Source organism: Sardina pilchardus, chromosome 15, assembly GCF_963854185.1.
Source record: "Sardina pilchardus chromosome 15, fSarPil1.1, whole genome shotgun sequence".
In the NCBI taxonomy this organism is placed as follows: Eukaryota; Metazoa; Chordata; class Actinopteri; order Clupeiformes; family Clupeidae; genus Sardina; species Sardina pilchardus.
Window position 1 is genome coordinate 13,051,998 of NC_085008.1, and position 18,321 is coordinate 13,070,318.

The following is an 18,321-nucleotide window of genomic DNA, read 5'->3' on the forward strand; positions in this document are numbered from 1 at the left end:
GAGGCTACATTGTTAAATAGAGAAAACTCTGTTATAATCACCCACTATTATTGGAGCTAACCAACTCTGCATCTTCAGCTTTAACTTGACATGAAGTCATAATCCTATAGCCTACTTCGTTCGAATATTCTCATTTCTTTCCAACTTGACCGAAGTCATCCATACATTTGCACAGACGTCTGCACTTTAAGTAAGATAGTTCATATTTTTAGATGTCCAAATAAAAAATGTGTAATCACTCTCTTGACAAAACGTACACATGCATTGGCCAATAAAGATATTTTTAAAGTTAATTTTACAGTTAGCCTTATATTTTGGTGATGGATAAAAAAGCTACAAGAAAATATGAGAACACACATGTGGGTTTGTAGTTGTGGGCATTTCCCCCATTCATTTTGGATCTGAATTGACAAGTATGACAGAGGTATTACCAGGTTGACCTTTTGTCTTTCTATAATACACCTTAAAATTATATTTTTCTCCAGAAGGCATGAATCAACTCAAAATACAAATTAACAATTCAAATACCTTTCAACCTCTTCCTCTTTGTCTTGTTCAGGTGAGGAGGAGTTAACCACACTGTGTGCAGGGCTTGAGTGTGCTGTCACCGCAACACACTGTGAGGTTGTGTCCGTGTTCTGTTTGAGGGTCTGCAGTTTGGCAAGCGGAATGATGTCGCAGGACTTGGGACGATGCCAAACAGTGCGCTGTGTAGCAGCACTATAGTAGTAGAAACGAGAGGTTTTAGGGTCAAACAGTTCCCACCACTGATCCTCTCCGCTGGGTTTGATACGGACCCCTGCCGGTGCATCCCATACACACTCTCCTGTCAGTAGGTTAGCATACATCCGCTCACGTGTGCGTGGCTCGACAATTTCCACCCACTCTAACCTGCAAAATCACACAAATGGAGAAAGGTATTTGACTCTGTAGTATTCATTCAACGAAAAATTCAGACAATAATGTTAGCATCATAAGAATCTTTATATGTATGCTTTATAATCATACTGCTCTTCAATCTTTAACAACATTTTTATACAGTATTTAGTCAACTTTGACTGAACTATTATGTTTGATGAACTATGTTGTGTTTGTATACTTTTTCGCATATGATTGTTTTGTACTGTTTGTATTAGTCTAGTAAATTATTGTTTTATTTCATTTTTATTTCCTTTCATTTTTGTTCTTAATTAGATTTTTGTATCATCTGCTTTTTTGTAATGTGACAGATGGAACGTGACAGACCATTCAGTGGAAACAAGCCTAGAAAGAGCAGCCCTTCCCATTGCACACAGGCTCCAAGTGAGATGTAGACCTTCACAGAGGTGGTGAAATAAAATGTGTTGGTTCTGTGGTTACCACAGAGATGGATCCCTTTACTGTGTCAGTGGTGGAGAGACTGCTGTCCATCATCAACACCGCATTAGACGTTTACCAGGTAAAGGATCGTGTTTAATGGCAGACTCCTGCTCAACTGACAGACTGATAATAACAGATAACAGAAGTCTTTTTAGAGTTTTATAGTTATTATTTCCTATTGAAACACATGAGATGGGCTTAAATGGAACACATTGACTACCAGGGAAAGCTAATATGCTCTCACCAAAATGAAACTGAAACTGAAGAGTTCTTTTCCAAAACGCTTTATCCACCATTTTAATGAATTTTCATAAATCACTTTTTAAAATGTTGTTTTCCAAGTAATTTCAGTAGAACTTTATTGGGTTATGTTAAGTTGATTTATCTTTACTCACTCAAAGCAAAACAAGTGCATTTTTATTGATTTTACCTGAAATACACAATTAAACAACATGACTTTTTAATGTTTTAAAAAATAGATTTATAGCGTTTTGGAAGAGCTCTTCAGTGCTCTTCATATGTGTAGCCTACAGAATTGCCTGCAGCCTAAATGTTTTAAAACTTGCCATCATAGTTATTCCTCTTTTGCCAAACTTTCTGAATTAACAATGTTTTTTTGGGTCACTGTACCATTTAAGTAGCCTGGGTGCCAACCGTGACTGTCCTGCCCTCCATTCAAATTAATGGCAGAGGCTAGGCTAGTAAACTCGGCCAATTCATAGTCCATGCCATATTGAACACTGGAGCTCGGATCCAGCGCCAGTCGGCTCTGACCATGCTGCCAAGTTTCAAAGCTGGAAAAGACGCATGAACCACGTCGATTGTTATTGGACATTCTGTAAAAAGAGTCGTTTATAGCGTTTTGGAAGAGATATGTATACAGAATTGCCTGCAGCCTAAATGTTTTTAAAACTTGCCATCATAGTTATTCCTCTTTTGCCAAACTTTCTGAATTAACAATGTTTTTTTGGGTCACTGTACCATTTAAGTAGCCTGGGTGCCAGTTGGCTCTGACCATGCTGCCAAGTTTCAAAGCAGGAAATGACGCATGGACCACGTCGATTGTTATTGGACATTTCTGTAAAAAGAGTCGTCCTCCAGTTCTGATAGTGGCGATAATGCACATACTGTATCTTGCTTGCCGCATAACAAGAAGATGAGAAAGTTACTCGGGAACGCACACCTGAGTCCAAGTGGAGTCCCGCACTGAGTAACGTTTGGCTGTAGCTGGATAGGTAGGCCCTACCTGCCTATACCAACATGTACACGCATTAGATCTCGTGCCCAACACAGACCTTCGCGCACAGAGCTGGTTACCTCCGCCAAGAAGGTTATGTTTTCATCTGGGTTTGTTTAGTATGTTTGTTAGCAAGATAACTCAAAAAGCGAAGGGTTGATTTTGATGACATTTTCAGGGAAGGTCTGAAATGACCCAAAGAAGTAACGTTTACATTTTGAGAGTGATCGGTTTCACCGTCTGAACTCAGGAGGCGGTTATGTTTTCGCTTTCTATGGCCTCAGAGTAGAAAGTCATGCATGGTATGGAAATAACTCCTAGCTTTGCTGCCTCCCTCCTTTCTGTTTTTGTTGTTTTAAAAAAAATGTTAGGCTATATCCACGATGAGTCTTGAGTTAGTGCAGCGGTTCCAAAACGTTTTCCCCACGGACAACCCACCATCCGACACATTCAAAATTAACACATTCTATTGATGCATCGCTATTCCAGGCGTCATGCTTAATAAGCCGCATTCATCTCGCGTACCCCCTAGAAGCAGCTTGCGTACCACCAGATATATATATTGACAATATATATATCTATGGCGTACCACAGGGGGTGCGCGCACCACAGTTTGGGAATCCTTGACCTAAACTATTCAGATCGCCACCACGTGGTCATACCATGCCATTACACCACTAAGCTAAAAACATAAACGGCTCCGGAATCCCGACGGAATTAAGGATCACTCCCAAAATGTAATCGTTTCTTCCTTGGGTTATTTCATCGAAATCCATCCATTACTTTTTGAGTTATCTTGCTAACAAACAGACAGACAAACAGACAAAAAGACCGATAACGACCCAAAGAAGTAACGTTTACATTTTGAGAGTGATCGGTTTCACCGTCTGAACTCAGGAGGCGGTTATGTTTTCGCTTTCTATGGCCTCAGAGTAGAAAGTCATGCATGGTATGGAAATAACTCCTAGCTTTGCTGCCTCCCTCCTTTCTGTTTTTGTTGTTTTAAAAAAAATGTTAGGCTATATCCACGATGAGTCTTGAGTTAGTGCAGCGGTTCCAAAACGTTTTCCCCACGGACAACCCACCATCCGACACATTCAAAATTAACACATTCTATTGATGCATCGCTATTCCAGGCGTCATGCTTAATAAGCCGCATTCATCTCGCGTACCCCCTAGAAGCAGCTTGCGTACCACCAGATATATATATTGACAATATATATATCTATGGCGTACCACAGGGGGTGCGCGCACCACAGTTTGGGAATCCTTGACCTAAACTATTCAGATCGCCACCACGTGGTCATACCATGCCATTACACCACTAAGCTAAAAACATAAACGGCTCCGGAATCCCGACGGAATTAAGGATCACTCCCAAAATGTAATCGTTTCTTCCTTGGGTCATTTCATCGAAATCCATCCATTACTTTTTGAGTTATCTTGCTAACAAACAGACAGACAAACAGACAAAAAGACCGATAAACGCCGGTCCCCGATGAAAACATATACCTCCTTGGCGGAGGTAAACAAAATGATTCAACTAGTATTGCACTGCAGACGTTGACTAGCATTTTAAACAGCTTGTTTCTGCCGTTTTTATGGGACAACCGGTCATATCATTCTGCCGTTTATGCATCTCATTAACTTTTGCTTTTGCATGCAACACCCATTGTTGATGATGCATCCTTGGTCCAGTTCACCACCAGGTTCGCTTTCGGTGGAAAACCGCCTTCCGAGTGCGTTTCTAGTTCTAAATGCTCCATGTGGCGCCATACTTGAAAATGATGTGCTAACGTGCCGAAGCTAATCTGCAAGGTCTATGTTCCCCGGTTTTACCCAAAAGGGTCCTATGTTCCCCGGTCGCAATACAGTACATACCGGGGAACTTAGGACCTTTTTTTTGGGAAAAGCGGGGAACATAGGACCCTTTTTAAAATTGACCAAAAAAAGGGTCCTATGTTCCCCGGTCTCATACAAAGTGGGGAACATAGGACCCGGGGAACATAGACGCTCCCGTGTGGCGCTACTATGCTAGAACAAGATCTGTTTGGACCAATCAAGTTGTCAGGGCAGACTTTATACGATGATGGACAGATGAGCAACAGTTGCCTCGTCAATCACGTCATCTGAGTACACTATTTTGTTTGCAACAGAAGCACTGTGGCTACATATTATTTCCATGCAGTTTGGCATTTCATTTAGCCTACACGAAAACAGAGGATTAATCACTGATTATCGCATGATTACAGTATTTCTGAAAACTTATATGGATATGTGGGAAAACTTCCGTTTCACTTTCATCAAGGTAAAACAGCGTGTTTGTGTGATGTTGTTCCCGTTTGTTTGAAATATCTGTTTGCTCGTTGGGTTTCCGACACCCTTCCCCAGCTGTTCTTTGCATGTTTGTAGTAGGCTACGGATTGAAAGAATTAATTTTAAAAATGAAGGAAGGGAAATGTTTTCCAAATAGCCTACCCTGCTACATATTTCATTGTCTTAGATTTCGCTATCGGGTGTTGCACAAGATGCTGACAGCGCAATAACTGTCAAAAAGGACCAGGATATAAGCTATTATAGGCTGTTTCAGGCTATTTCGTTCTGTTTGGTTGGGTCTATCCAATGAGTGGAGAGCAATCCCCCCGCCCTGTATAGCTTGAAACACGCCCCATAGCCACAGCACAATGGAGCAGTTTCAGACTCACATTCTGACTAGAATCGTCAGGCTACCATTTAAGTCTGCCTCACATGGAAGCTCAAACATTCAGTTTCAGTGAGCAAGTACTGTAGCTCTGTTGAGAGAAACTAGAGGAACGTTCAAATCCGGCAGAGACACAGGAGGGAAAGTGCGCATTTACAGGGCTTGTCACTGTTATGTGGTAGCCTAGCTTGGGTATAGTATAGGCCTACGCTATGTGCAGAAATGGCGTGGGAATTAGAATTGGAACAGTTGGAACAGTTTTTTTTCTCCTGAAGTTTAAGAATGAAATAATTTACAGATTCCACTCTGATGTATAGGCAGCTAGCTTACTAGTTTGCCAGTTCTTGTGCAAGAACATCAAAATGTCAAACTAACTGATCAAACAGGGTGATCATTAATATACATTATTTATTATAATAATAGAAACATGATATAAATGCAAATACGCACTGTTCAAGCTATAGAAATGGAAGAATCACCCATAATGCATGATACTTCAATAACCATATCATACACACATGATAATAACATTGAGTTGTTAACAGACATTCAGTAAGACTTGTAGGCCTGCAATAATCTATCTAAAACACCTTTAGGGAGTATCATTCATGATATGTTGTAAAATACTGAAGTTGTGGGAATTGTATAGGCCTATAGCTTAACTGTGTGTTTCATTCATCCACCATGCTGTTTCAATCGTCCTGACTAGGAGGAAATTAAATATTCCATACATCCCACTTTTGCTGTAATAATTCCTTTTGCCGTTTTCTTCAAAGCTGAAAATAGCTTTCGATCGCTTTGTAAATCAAGCTTAATTTAAAAAGTGTTTTAATTCTCCCCGCTCTCCCCCATGTTTAGTGGGCTGTTAGAAATAACCCAACTGGCCATGTTCAGCATGTTTTTCTTGAATTTCCCCTTCTTGGGGATCAAGAAAGTATCTACCTATCTATCTATAAAAGAGGCAGTGTTGGACATTGATGCCACCAGATTACCAATCACAAATATGGAGAGGCATAACAAGGAGACAGTAAATAGGCTAATATTTCAAATAATGAGAAATTTAAATGAATAGCTGAGGCTAAAAGCAACACAATCCCAACAGTCAAAGTCAGAAAGGAAATCTGGCCCAAATTAATGGATTGCTTGTGCATTCTCATGGTGTGTATACTGTATTCATTACCAAGATAGCCTCCCACTATCCGTGGTCTATGGGATCTTCTAAGAATAGGGCATTATTCATAGAGAACTGATTAGTCAGTAGGTTGTGTTTTACATTTCGATGTGTTATCTCAAGCATATCCTGCTACACAGCAAAGTCTGTAACACATTCGGGTCCCAGTGTCATTTTTCAACCATTTAATTGTCCACCTCCATCTCTCTCTTGTTTCCGGTCACTCTTCACTGTCCTGTCTGAATAAATGCAAGGAGCCAAAGAATGAGTGTATCATGCTAAAGTAGAGTAGTAGGCCTGGCTACCTATTTAGATGTAGGCCTTCATGTTTAAATATGTTTATTTGCTCAGCTGTCCTGATGGTCTGATGTTTGACACTTCAGATTTAGTCTATCATTAAAGGGCTCGCTTCCCCTTCATGCATTCTCTGACACAGTCAGAATCAAGCACTTAGGTGTTTATGATGTGTTGTGATAACTAGTGATTCCAGAGAAAAATATTGGTTTCATTGCTGTTCTTTTTCATTGAACATTCAGTTACCTATGCACACACCTAGGACTGTGCATTTAAATACAGTACATTCTTGCCTTATCATGATTTAAATGGATAATAATCCATTTAAGCTTTTCAAACAACAAATGCTTTCAGTGACATTGCTGATATGACCTTTTCATGTATAAAAAGTCTAGATCTCCACTCTACTGTGTGTGCCACTGCCCCACCTATCTCTGCAGCGAGCAATAGCCTACTTTGCGGTTAGCAGCGTTCGTCATGGGCAGTCGCGACTTCTCATGTGCACCATCAAAAATAAGCAGCATGCTACGAGTCAGGCAACCTCACTTTAAAAAATCGTCAGGTCTACATCAGTGTGTTGTTGTGTGCCACATTAATGAAGACATCCATTTCAATGAACCCCGTGTGTCGGACCAAAAACAGCCTCACATAACGTAAGAGCTAGAGTGCCTACTGCAGACCGGACACTCGCTCTTCACTGATCATCTTTATACCTCTCATTTTTTTGCAATTAGGCCTACATTAATTGTTCACGGGAAATCCTTACTGGGCCGGTGTAGAATGTTGGTAGACATAGACATAAATGCCAGTGGTGTAGGCTTGTCACAGCCTATGCGTGACCCTACAGGCTAGGCTACGCCGCCACCAGTTCTGAAACGTGGGCATTCTCCTGAAATTACAGGCAACACTATCCGCCATTTCTGACAACCAACGATAGCCTAACTGCCGTTTGTGTTTGTCAGATGACATTTGAGAAAGCCAGCTATACGTGACCATAGCATCTTGACACTGAGCGTTTTCTTTCGTGGACAGGGCAATTGGGGTGTAGCCTATCCCACTCAGCCCCGAGAATGATACAAGAGGCAACAATCCTCTATCATGTAAAAACGTATGGGGGGTTTTCTATTATTCTTCAAGGACGTTATCTTAAATGCTCAGCATGAATCAAAATTATTTTAAAGCACCTGCAGAGATTCCCTTAGCCTATGACAACAGCAGGAACGCGCCAATGAAATTAAGTGCGCGCGCCTACACGTTCTGGTCCAAGCCTGCCCCAGCCAGGGTGGTTAGTACTAGCCATAGAGATTACATTTTATTAGTATTAAAGATTGATAATTGTCATTACCTCTCCGCCATTTCGTGTCGTTTCGCCGACAAAACTAGGGCTGAATAATCCAAAGACCGAGAGCCATGGCATTAAGGATGCGCCATCATATTACCCACTTCATTTCGCCCAGGCTGATGGAGCACGTAGTCTCATCCGCTTCTGACAGCCTTACGTCACGCAAGCTATTAGGGGCACGAGCACGTAGGATTTTTGAAGATGCCCTCATGCAATCAGGGCGAGAAAACATGTGATTTTAAGTAATGCTGCGACCCATAGGCTATATCAGCAGACAGATTGGGGAAAGATTCCTGAAAGGTTGGAGTCTTCTAACTAATGGCCCCCCATTCACGCCTTACTCAAAAGACTGCAATCTTTCAAGAATCTTTCCCAAATCTTGCCAAAGGAAAGGATTCCTTACACCAGAAGGATGCATGGCTTTAGATGCCTCAGTGAAACATGACATCATGCTGTGTAGGCTATGACCAGCATGAAGACGTTTATGGGTTACGCATTTTGCCAGCATGTGCACAGTAGGTCATTGAATCACTGCAGAGAATGCTATGCCTGTCGACTGATAGCCTACGTGAAAAATAATTGTTAATGTGTAGATGCATATTTTAATTATCTTTTAAAATTGAAAACAGCATTTCTTTAGATATCTCAAACTGCAGTAAAAATAACTATTGGGCTAGATGAAAAGCCTGAATACTGTATGCCATAGGCTACCACACACCACAGTCACAATGTAGCCTAATGTAGCTAGGCCTATGTGCTGTTATAAATAAGTTCAAAGTTTATTGTCATGTACTCATAGCCTAAATAAGCATTTATATGTATGGAAATTCCATGTGCTCAAGCGTCCATTCAACTTCAGAAAAAAAAAAAAGACAAATTAACCCTCTGATGCATGAATTATGAAGCCTGGGTCAAAATTGTTTGTAATGTGTTTTTACTCTGCTTAGGACATGAAAAAGACAAATATTCAAAAAAAATATATATATATGAGTTTTTCAGGAAGTTACAAACATGTCCACTACAGTGGACTACATGCACCTCGGACCTCAAACATAAAAGTGAAAACCTAATGTAAAAATGAAACAAACTGAGTTTTTCTCAAATTAACCTCATTTTATGCTCATCAATCATCAGTTCATCAATCCTATTAACTCTTTGCATCCTAAATCTCTGCATCTCATCCATCATCCTCATCGTCCATGCCTTTATTGTTCTCTGGCAGCCACTCATCATCATTTTCATCACTATACTGATCATCACTGGAGTCAGAGGGGTCTTACCTATTATTTGCTGCACTTGTGGTCTAAAAATATGATAAAATTATATTTTATAGAAACACAAACTACAACTATTATGCATAAAAATCCACAATTATGCATAAATTATGAATAATATGCATACAATATGCATACAATGTATAAACTAACATAAATATACCCAAAATGCACTGAATTGCAACCAAAATAGTCATTATAAGAGATGAATCAACCACATGACCTGTGTGAAAAATATGGTCAGTGATGCATGATGTCCACTCTATTGGACACATGGTTAATCGCAATTTCCAGCTTATTTGAAATATTTTTTTTCAAAAAATATAGAGTAATATTGTTCCTTAGATATTCCTGCATATCATCATATTTTTTTTACCTCTTGGGTTCTCCTGTAATAGGAGGATTGACAGGATATTCCCGAAGTAGTCTACAGGTGTGGCTGTCTCCCAGCAAGCAAATAACGTTCTGCTAACTTTCAGTAACGTTAGCTTTTGGTTCCCCTATGGTTCGTTTTTCAGCAACCTACTAATAACGTTTAGAGAATGTTATCTCCAGGTTGTCAAATGTCTATAGACCTCTGAAGTTCGCCTACAAAAAGGATCCAAAGCTGCCATCTTTGCCCATATAAGGAGATCCGGGAGTTAATTGAAGCTAACTGCCTATGGCAAGTTGCATGGTAAGTTAGCTCTGGGGTAGCAAAGATCAGAGTGTGGCGTCTTCACCTACCGAAGATCACAGTATCCACTAGACAGCAGTGGACAAAACTGTGTAGTGAAAAACGTCTGCATTTCCAATGTCATCATCCCCGCGAGAGTTTAACAGGTGCGATAATTGAAAATCCCCATGTTATTTTCCCATAGAAAAAATCTCAAGATAGGCTACCGGATCTCCTTATTTGGGCAAAGATGGTGGCTTTTTTGTAGGCGAACTTCAGAGGTCTATGGGCTCAGATGCACACTCTAAAAAATGCTGGGTTATTTTTTCAACCAAACCGCTGGGTTGAGGCTGCTGGGTCATTTTATTGGGTTGTTTTAACTCGTATTGGGTCATTTCTGTAACCCAGCTTGTTGGGTTGATAGTACAGCGCTGCTGGGTTGACCATTTAGGACTGTGCCCCTCCTCTCCCCCACCTGATGTGGAGCACACTGCCCAGCACCTGGGTGAATTTAACACAGCTGCATAGTTATTTGAGAGGTTGAAGAAAAAAATCGGTAGACATATTCTTTCAACCGTCCAGTCCAGCAGCTGCTACCAACAAATGCAATGGAAATCAGGCGATTTCGGAAGGTATGTATCTGTTTTTAACTTCTGCATTTTAAAAAGAAATCCAGACGGATTTTAAAAGTCCACACAGAGACATACCCTTTGTGATATGAATGAATATTCTGCCTGACGATTTCATTCAGCCTCAAGCATGACAGCTATATTAGCTAGCAGTTAAGCTAAGTTAACATTAACTTACAATATCTGTTCATGTTAAATCTACACAAAGACAGACTCATAAAAAACACAGTTTTGTGTTCACTGGGTATAAGAACCGCTGAACAGAAACAAAACGAACTTTTACAACGAACTAACATTAGCATAACAGCTGTAGGTAATGTTAGCAGACAAGTAACAAAATTATGCTTTGTGGTGCAGCTGAGGTTTATCAGCTAGCATAATGTTAGCTAGGCTACAGCGAAGTAGTCTCTGCCCAACACACGTAGCTGACGGTAATAATCATGGCAAACAACATCTTATTAACTAATTTAGGGTAGCTTCATATTATAGCCATGTTACTTATTGGGTGTAATTTGGTAGTAGCGTTACAAACACCTTGGATCCACTGACTGAATAACGTGCTAACATTGGCTAGCTAACGTTAGCATCGCCACTACTGAAATTACGTTTATTAGCCTGCTATCCAGCTCATCTCCAAACGCACGTTTTGTATTACCTGTATTAGGATGAAAACAACGCCATAATATTAGGTCTCCTGGTGGATTTTTAATGTTTGTCAACATCATTCATTGATAATGGTTCATGGAAGTCTTGATATAAAGCTCTGTAAATAACTGATTCTTTTTTTTCCTTTGATTGACAGGGCTGACCCCCGAAAAGGACCGTGGAATCTGCCTGCCTTCATGGAAGTAGCCTATCACAGACTGTTCAAAAATAAAGAAAAGTATAAAATAAATAATCATGTCTGTTTTATTTCATTGCATGGCTATTCTCATATAATATATTGTCTGTATCCAAGCTGTCAACAAAATGTGTGACTTTAGTTTGGCTATTTAAGTGAAGTGTTTTAAAAATGAACCAGTGGATTTTTTTGGGATTTGGTTTCAAATATAACCCAACATTATGTAAATTTAACTAAACATTCGTGTCAAAATAACCCGACACATTGGTTAAAATATCAACCCATCCGCTGGGTTAAATGTAATAACCCAATTTGCTGGGTTGAGATAACCCAATGCTGTGTTGGACCCCATTTTACTCAGCAGTTGGGTTGAAAATAACTAAATTTGGGTTGTTTTTAACCCAGCATTTTTTAGAGTGCAGGTATTTGAGATTGGGACAGTACTTCACAAGATCACATATGTCAGTATAGTTGAAAATCCAATGTTGATTCAACGTAAAACAGAGGGGACACTTTCAATATCACTTCAACATCAGGCTTCAACATAGTTTCAATGTTTCAAACCATATGAAATTACGAAAGATTTTTTAATGTTTTTCAATTAGAAATATATGCATTTCTGATGTTTTTTTTTGTAAAAGATCATGAATATAGTGTTTTTCACAGTTACAGTGATTTCTTATTTTAAATTTGACATGTGAAATCACAGTCAATTTTTGTAAAATAAATGGCATTTCCAAAAATAATTTATTCCAGACAAAATCTGTAAAAAAACACAGTAAAATCCTGACATATCACATTTATTTTTTACAGTGCATATTACACGATCTAATGGTTAAAACAACCTATAGATTGGTTAATTTGTCAACTTAGTTAAACATTTAACTATTAAGATAAGTCAATTTGACTAATGTGTTAGTGGGACACATGTTACACAATCTAATGGTTAAAACAACCTATTTAGATTGGTTATTTTGTCAACTAATGAAGATTGGTTAAACATTTAACTATTAAGATAAGTCAATTTGACTGATGTGTTAGTGGGACACATGTTACCCAATCTAATGGTTAAAACTATTTATTAGATTGGTCAGTTTTCCAACTAGTGAAAATTGGTTGAAAGTTCAACTAAAGTCTAATTGATCAATTTAACTAATAAGTTATTCGGACACATATTACACGATCACATTGGTTAAATTTGACTCTTTTCATGGTTATTTCAACTAATCTGTTTTTAGAGTGTAGCCTGGCAAACCAAACTATACATTAAATGTATATTCTGGAGTCGGACCATTCACAGAGATGAAACCTGTGGGTGGGATGAATCGTTGTCTTTCAAACTGCCTCTGCACGTATAGGCCAGCACTTGTGACCAATCGTAGCCGGTCAGCAAAACGGCAAATACATCCTTCTTTAAAACTTACAGTATGACTTGAGTGCAAGTCTAACTCTTCCAAAGTCGATTACAAAGCCGATTCAAACGAGCACGCTTCATTAGCCTCATCCATCATGCGTTGTTGGTTGTTCTGCAATCTCGCTGTAGCGCAGCTCTGTCGTCACCGTGCTAAGGCGGGCTCAAGGACTCGGTACACAGATAGAGTGTTCTGATTGGACCGGCTGACTTGGTGACGGATGCAGGATTGGCCTTAACGGTGTGAAACTAGACCATCCAGCTAGGCAAAAGTTTTGTAGTCTAGATTTTTAGGCCACAAAACACATGCAAATAGACAAAACACAAACAACTTAAACATCTTCATCTTAATTTGACTACACATGAACATCGTTTAGAAAACGCACATCAACATATTTCAGAAACGAGCTGCCAATTTACAACACATGCTATCCTGAAAAGTGCTCTGAAACTGAAAACACATACAAATGTCAGAAACACGCTCCGAAACTGAAAACTCATACAAATGTCAGAAACACGCCCTGGATTCAAAAACAAAACAGAAGTGTTTCCAGGGGGACACTTAAAAGTGATGAGCACAACACAAAGGAAATAGTCTAGTAGCATAATGAAACTACAGATTGAAGCAGTACAGTCTATCTTTGCAACATGTTTTCAATGAATCATATGCACAATTATTCCCTCGCCATCCCAAAACATTGCGACATGAAATGCCACTAAACGCGGCTTAGGATTGTATGTGAACTGGTTAGTAGAGTTAGGAGTCCTCTCGACTTCTTTAAAGTTGGTGGTACTTTTAGGGTTAAAATAGTTATGAGGGGAGCGCTGTGGCTCAGCAGGCTACAGCGCTCATACCACATACGGGTCCAAGTGCCCAAGGGGACCCAGGTTCGAGTCCGATCTGCGGTCAATTCCCAGTCCCACCCCATCTCTCTCTCCCATTTACTTCCTGTCTCACCCCTCACTGTCCTATACAAATAAAGGCAAAAAAGCCCCAAAATATATACTTTAAAAATTCTAGTTACTAGTGACACACTCATTATTTTTAGGAGTTTCTCCTAAATGTGCCTTAGACGCTACTTTTAGCCTTAAAATTCTTTGTGAATACAGGCCCTGATCATTCAGAGCCAGAACCTTTAAAACAAGAGCTAGTTGTCGTCACACACCCCTTCCCCATCAGTTCAGAGGTGTTCATCACTTTTAAGTGTCCCCCTGGAAACACTACCTTTTGTTTCATATCCTTATGTTTTTTCAGTTTCGGAGTGTGTTTCTGACATTTGTATGTGTATTGAGCTACTGAAGTACAAAGACCTGCCCTGGATCTCCCCCGTCAGGTCCATTTCTGTTGGTTCCTGAAACTGCTATCCAACGTCGTTTCCTGGCCTCCTCCTGCCACCGTTATGCGATGAGCAAACCGAGCTGCCCCTTGGCCAGGACTTTCATCAAATACACCGCAGTGGAACTCATGAGTCTTCGCTCAAATACATCTCCGAGTTAATTTCTTCCCCAGAAAGTATGCCATAATTTGGTTCCAGCACAGCTGCATGCACTGGCTTCATGCAGAACTTCCTCTGCTTTTCCAATGACTTGACCACAGACTTTTCCTCTGCTTTCAGTATTCATGGGTTTCATCAGGTCCCTTTCCACAGGTGTATAAAATCAAGCACCTTGATTATCAATGCAGACTGCATGGTGCTTGATTAACACACCTGTGGAAAGGGACCTGACTAGATCTATGAATAGGTAAGTGTGCAGGACTGTCTGGATTTCTTCTTTGAGTTCTGCAAAAGGCACTGGACATCTGACAAGATGGCACCATCCCCCTCTATCTTCGCTATGTTGCTGCAATAGGTTTGAGGATTTTCTGACTGCTAGACACTTTTTCCCAGAACACATTATCCAAGATGACCTTCTTTGAGTCACTGTCGATGCTTGCAGACTGGGATATGGCCATCTCTTGCAGAGACTCCTTTCCCTGCAGCAGGCTGTCAAACATGATAACAACGCCACCCCATCGTTATGCTGGGAAGCTTCAGTGTAGTACTCTTGTTCTTTTCCTTTTACTTTAACAGATAGCAGATATTTCACAACTTGCTTCGCTCTTGTTCAGTGTGTCCATTGTTTTCAGTGCCAATCTTTCAGGAGAAGAATCAGTGTATGGGCAGCACAGCCAATAGTACAGTTATTTGAAGGTATACCTCCTCCACATGTGCCCAGGCAACCTTCATGTTGGCTGCCTGCTTTGTCATGACCAGTGCAAAAACCTTATCTGGTCCAAGGTCATTGATGGTTACTTTAAGCTCATCTGCAATGTATTGGCCTGTGTGTCTGTTTCCATTTGTGTCTACACTCTTGTAGAACACAGGCTGAGGAGTGGTGACCAAAGATTCTAGAGCGGAGCGCGTAGCACTCTATAATCTTTGGTGGTGACTATAGTTCGTAATTCCTTGTCCCCTGATATTGGTCCATCCATGACTAAAATACAGGCATCATGGTCAGTGGTGTGCTTCACCTTTGTTTGAACTCCTAATGAGTAGACAGTGCATGTCTGGTTGGGGGAATGACATGTATGCTGGTTGGAGAACGTTCAAAAATCTCTTCCAGTACACATTGGATGGCAGCATCAGGGGTGAGCCAGTTGCATAGATTGCACAAGCGAAACACTGCGTTTTCTCTGGCTATAGATTCAACCATAATCAAAGAATCCTCTGATGCCAGAGGGACCAGGAGCTAAGGAGAGGGTATCTGACTCTGATACAGCTGAAACAGATTCATTTTCCCTTTGAGTGGAACTCCTGTCTGCTGCATGTGTTGGGCCTTGAGGATTTTTTTTGCAGTATGCTGCTGCATTTTTGTGCCATTCTTCACCTATGTCTTATCACAATACTTACACATATAGACTTCGCCTTTGCATTAGCTGGTGTAAAACCGCACATATAGTGCATGTGGCGTTTTTCTGTAAAATAAAACAAGAGCTTGTAAAAATATGCAATGTCATCATATTGCATATGAGGCAATTTGCAGATAGAAATATAAGTATATACTGTATATACTATAAGTCTAAATACTTCTTTGATCCAGTGAGGGAAATTCGGTCTCTGCATTTATTAGTGAACAACACACAGCACGCAGTGAATACACAGTGACAGTACGGCCACACATATCCGCCACTTCACTCTGTCGTGTCGTAACCCGCGTTCCCTATGGGTGATGTCAAGCGACTTTAACGCACCCGCAAAGCATTCCGGGAAGGCAGTGCTGCATTTGAAAAGGTGGCCGATGCCCAGCTCTATGCAAATGAGTCCGTTGAACACGAGGCGTCTGTCCAAAAAACGGCAGGTTTCATTTTCAGTTGGTCTTATTGCACTTTAACTTGAGAAGAGACACGTTTTAAATGGGAAAATTACCGGAAATCTTAGTCACTTTTAAACATAATGCTAGCAGGCGAGATGGTACTGGCCTAATCCGATTCAATGATTTATGCTAGGCTGAAGCTAAAAGTTGTATTGCCAGACTCACAGAATGGCTGGATGAATGGGAAAAGGGTAAATATCAATTGTTTTGCTCGAGGGGAGGTGGAAAATGAGCTTATTTCCAAAAATGGCGGAATATCCCTTTAACAGTAAAACAGAGAATGTCCTCCCTAAAATCTGTGTACTTAGCATGATATTTTCCTTATTCATTCCACAGCAATATTAAGCCAGAAGGAAGCTAGGTACACTTGTCATCACATCTCAGTCCTGCCAAAAAAACCTCACAGAACAAGAAGAGGAAGAAAGTTATTCATGGGTTTCATCTCTTTCCACAAGTGTATAAAATCAAGCACTTAGATTATGATTATGATTGCCCTCAAAAAAGCTACCATCTTTGCCCAAAAAAGGAGATCTGGTATCTTTGAGATTTTTTATATGGGAAAGTAACATGAGGATTTTCAATTATCGCACCTGTTAAACTCTCGCGGGTATGATGACATTGGAAATACAGACGTTTTTCGCTATAAAGTTTTGTCCACTGCTGTCAAGTGGATAGGCTACTGTGTTCTTCGGTATAGTGAAGACGGCACACTTTGATCTTTGCTACCCTAGAGCTAACTTACAATGGAGCTTGCCATAGGCAGTTGGCTTCAGTTAACTCCCGGATCTCCTTATATGGGCAAATATGGCAGCTTTGGGTCCTTTTTGTAGGCGAACTTCTGAGGTCTATCCAGACTGCATGGTGCTTGATTACACCTGAGGAAAGGGACCTGATGAAACCCATGGGGTGCCTTTGGTGTTTTATACACCCTCCCTTCCTTCCTCTATCCTCGTTCTCACTGATCTAGATAGAGAATGATGGTGCGCGGCTACAATTGAGCATTGAGGATCAAGGAGAGTGTTTGAGAGCCACCCATGGATACTCTTAGCCTGACTCTCGCCAGACCCTTGTAGTTCCGCCATGCTCCACCAGAGGCGTTTCGCTGAGCTCCACACAAGGGTCTGGACGCGAGGGCTATCCAAACTCGTTCCAGTGATCAAAAAATGATCAACCAATCAGGAGCGCCGAAGCAGGTGTTTGATTCAAACAACAATGGCGGCACGCAGCGAGGAGTCTTGTGCTGACATTTATTCTGCTATTTCAACCGTTTTGTCGAACCTATTGAGTATTCATTCTTTAAAAGATTAACAGAGAATAGTTTTGAAGACATTTATTGGTGGCAAGGATGTTTTTACTCTTCTTCCGACCGGGTTTGGCAAGAGCTTGAAGAAGCCTAGCACGTCATTCAAGATAACAGGCAAGTGGTTTATCAAATCACATACGAGGATATTTTACAAGGACCCGCCTTCATAAATACATCTCCTATCGAGAAGTCCCAGATCCTTGTGTGAAGCAGACAGCGAACTACAGGATCTGGCGAAAGTCAGGTTAGGATACTCTGGCCTGCCAGCAAACTCTTCTTCTTCTTCTGTGAGTGCATTACCGCCATCTGCTGGACTGAGGTGTGATGGCAAGCAGCCTCGTTGTGGCTTATAATGGCCACAGGATGAAGAAGGCGAATTGCCAGACACCACTGTTGAGCCTCCTGGTGGTGTCTGGCATCTCTCCTTTGAAGGCCTACCTGAAACTGTAAAAAATAAATGACGTGTTCCCTAATTTCTTAAAATATAGGTTAGTTTCTCAAATCTCTTCTCCTCTTTCTCTTTGCATGTGGTTGCATGCTATCTTTGTACAATGTGCCCTGCCCTTTAGAGAAACCCAAAAGATATTGCAGAAGAAAGACAGAAAGGAGGTTTTAAACTGGTTTTGAACCTCTACGTTCTAAAATGCAGTCTCCTGTAAGCCTACGACATCAAAGACTTCAGATCTCTGTGGAAATGTCATTGCTGATGTGAAATTAACGGTTCCCCTTTTCCGATAGAAAAGCTGGCTT

General features: G+C 40.6%; 1 protein-coding gene across 1 annotated transcript in view; it reads right to left on the reverse strand.

Annotated features, from left to right (window-relative positions):
* arhgap39 (Rho GTPase activating protein 39) overlaps positions 1 to 8,221 on the reverse strand; it is a 33,085-nt gene extending 24,864 nt beyond the window's left edge. Inside the window, exons 1-2 of the mRNA XM_062556502.1 lie at positions 8,108 to 8,221; positions 529 to 891 (exon numbers count right to left, since the gene is read on the reverse strand). Of these exons, the coding sequence (XP_062412486.1) occupies positions 529 to 891; positions 8,108 to 8,118 (374 nt within the window). The 5' untranslated portion in view covers positions 8,119 to 8,221. The remainder of the gene's footprint in view (positions 1 to 528; positions 892 to 8,107) is intronic.
* Between the last annotated feature and the right edge of the window lie 10,100 nt (positions 8,222 to 18,321).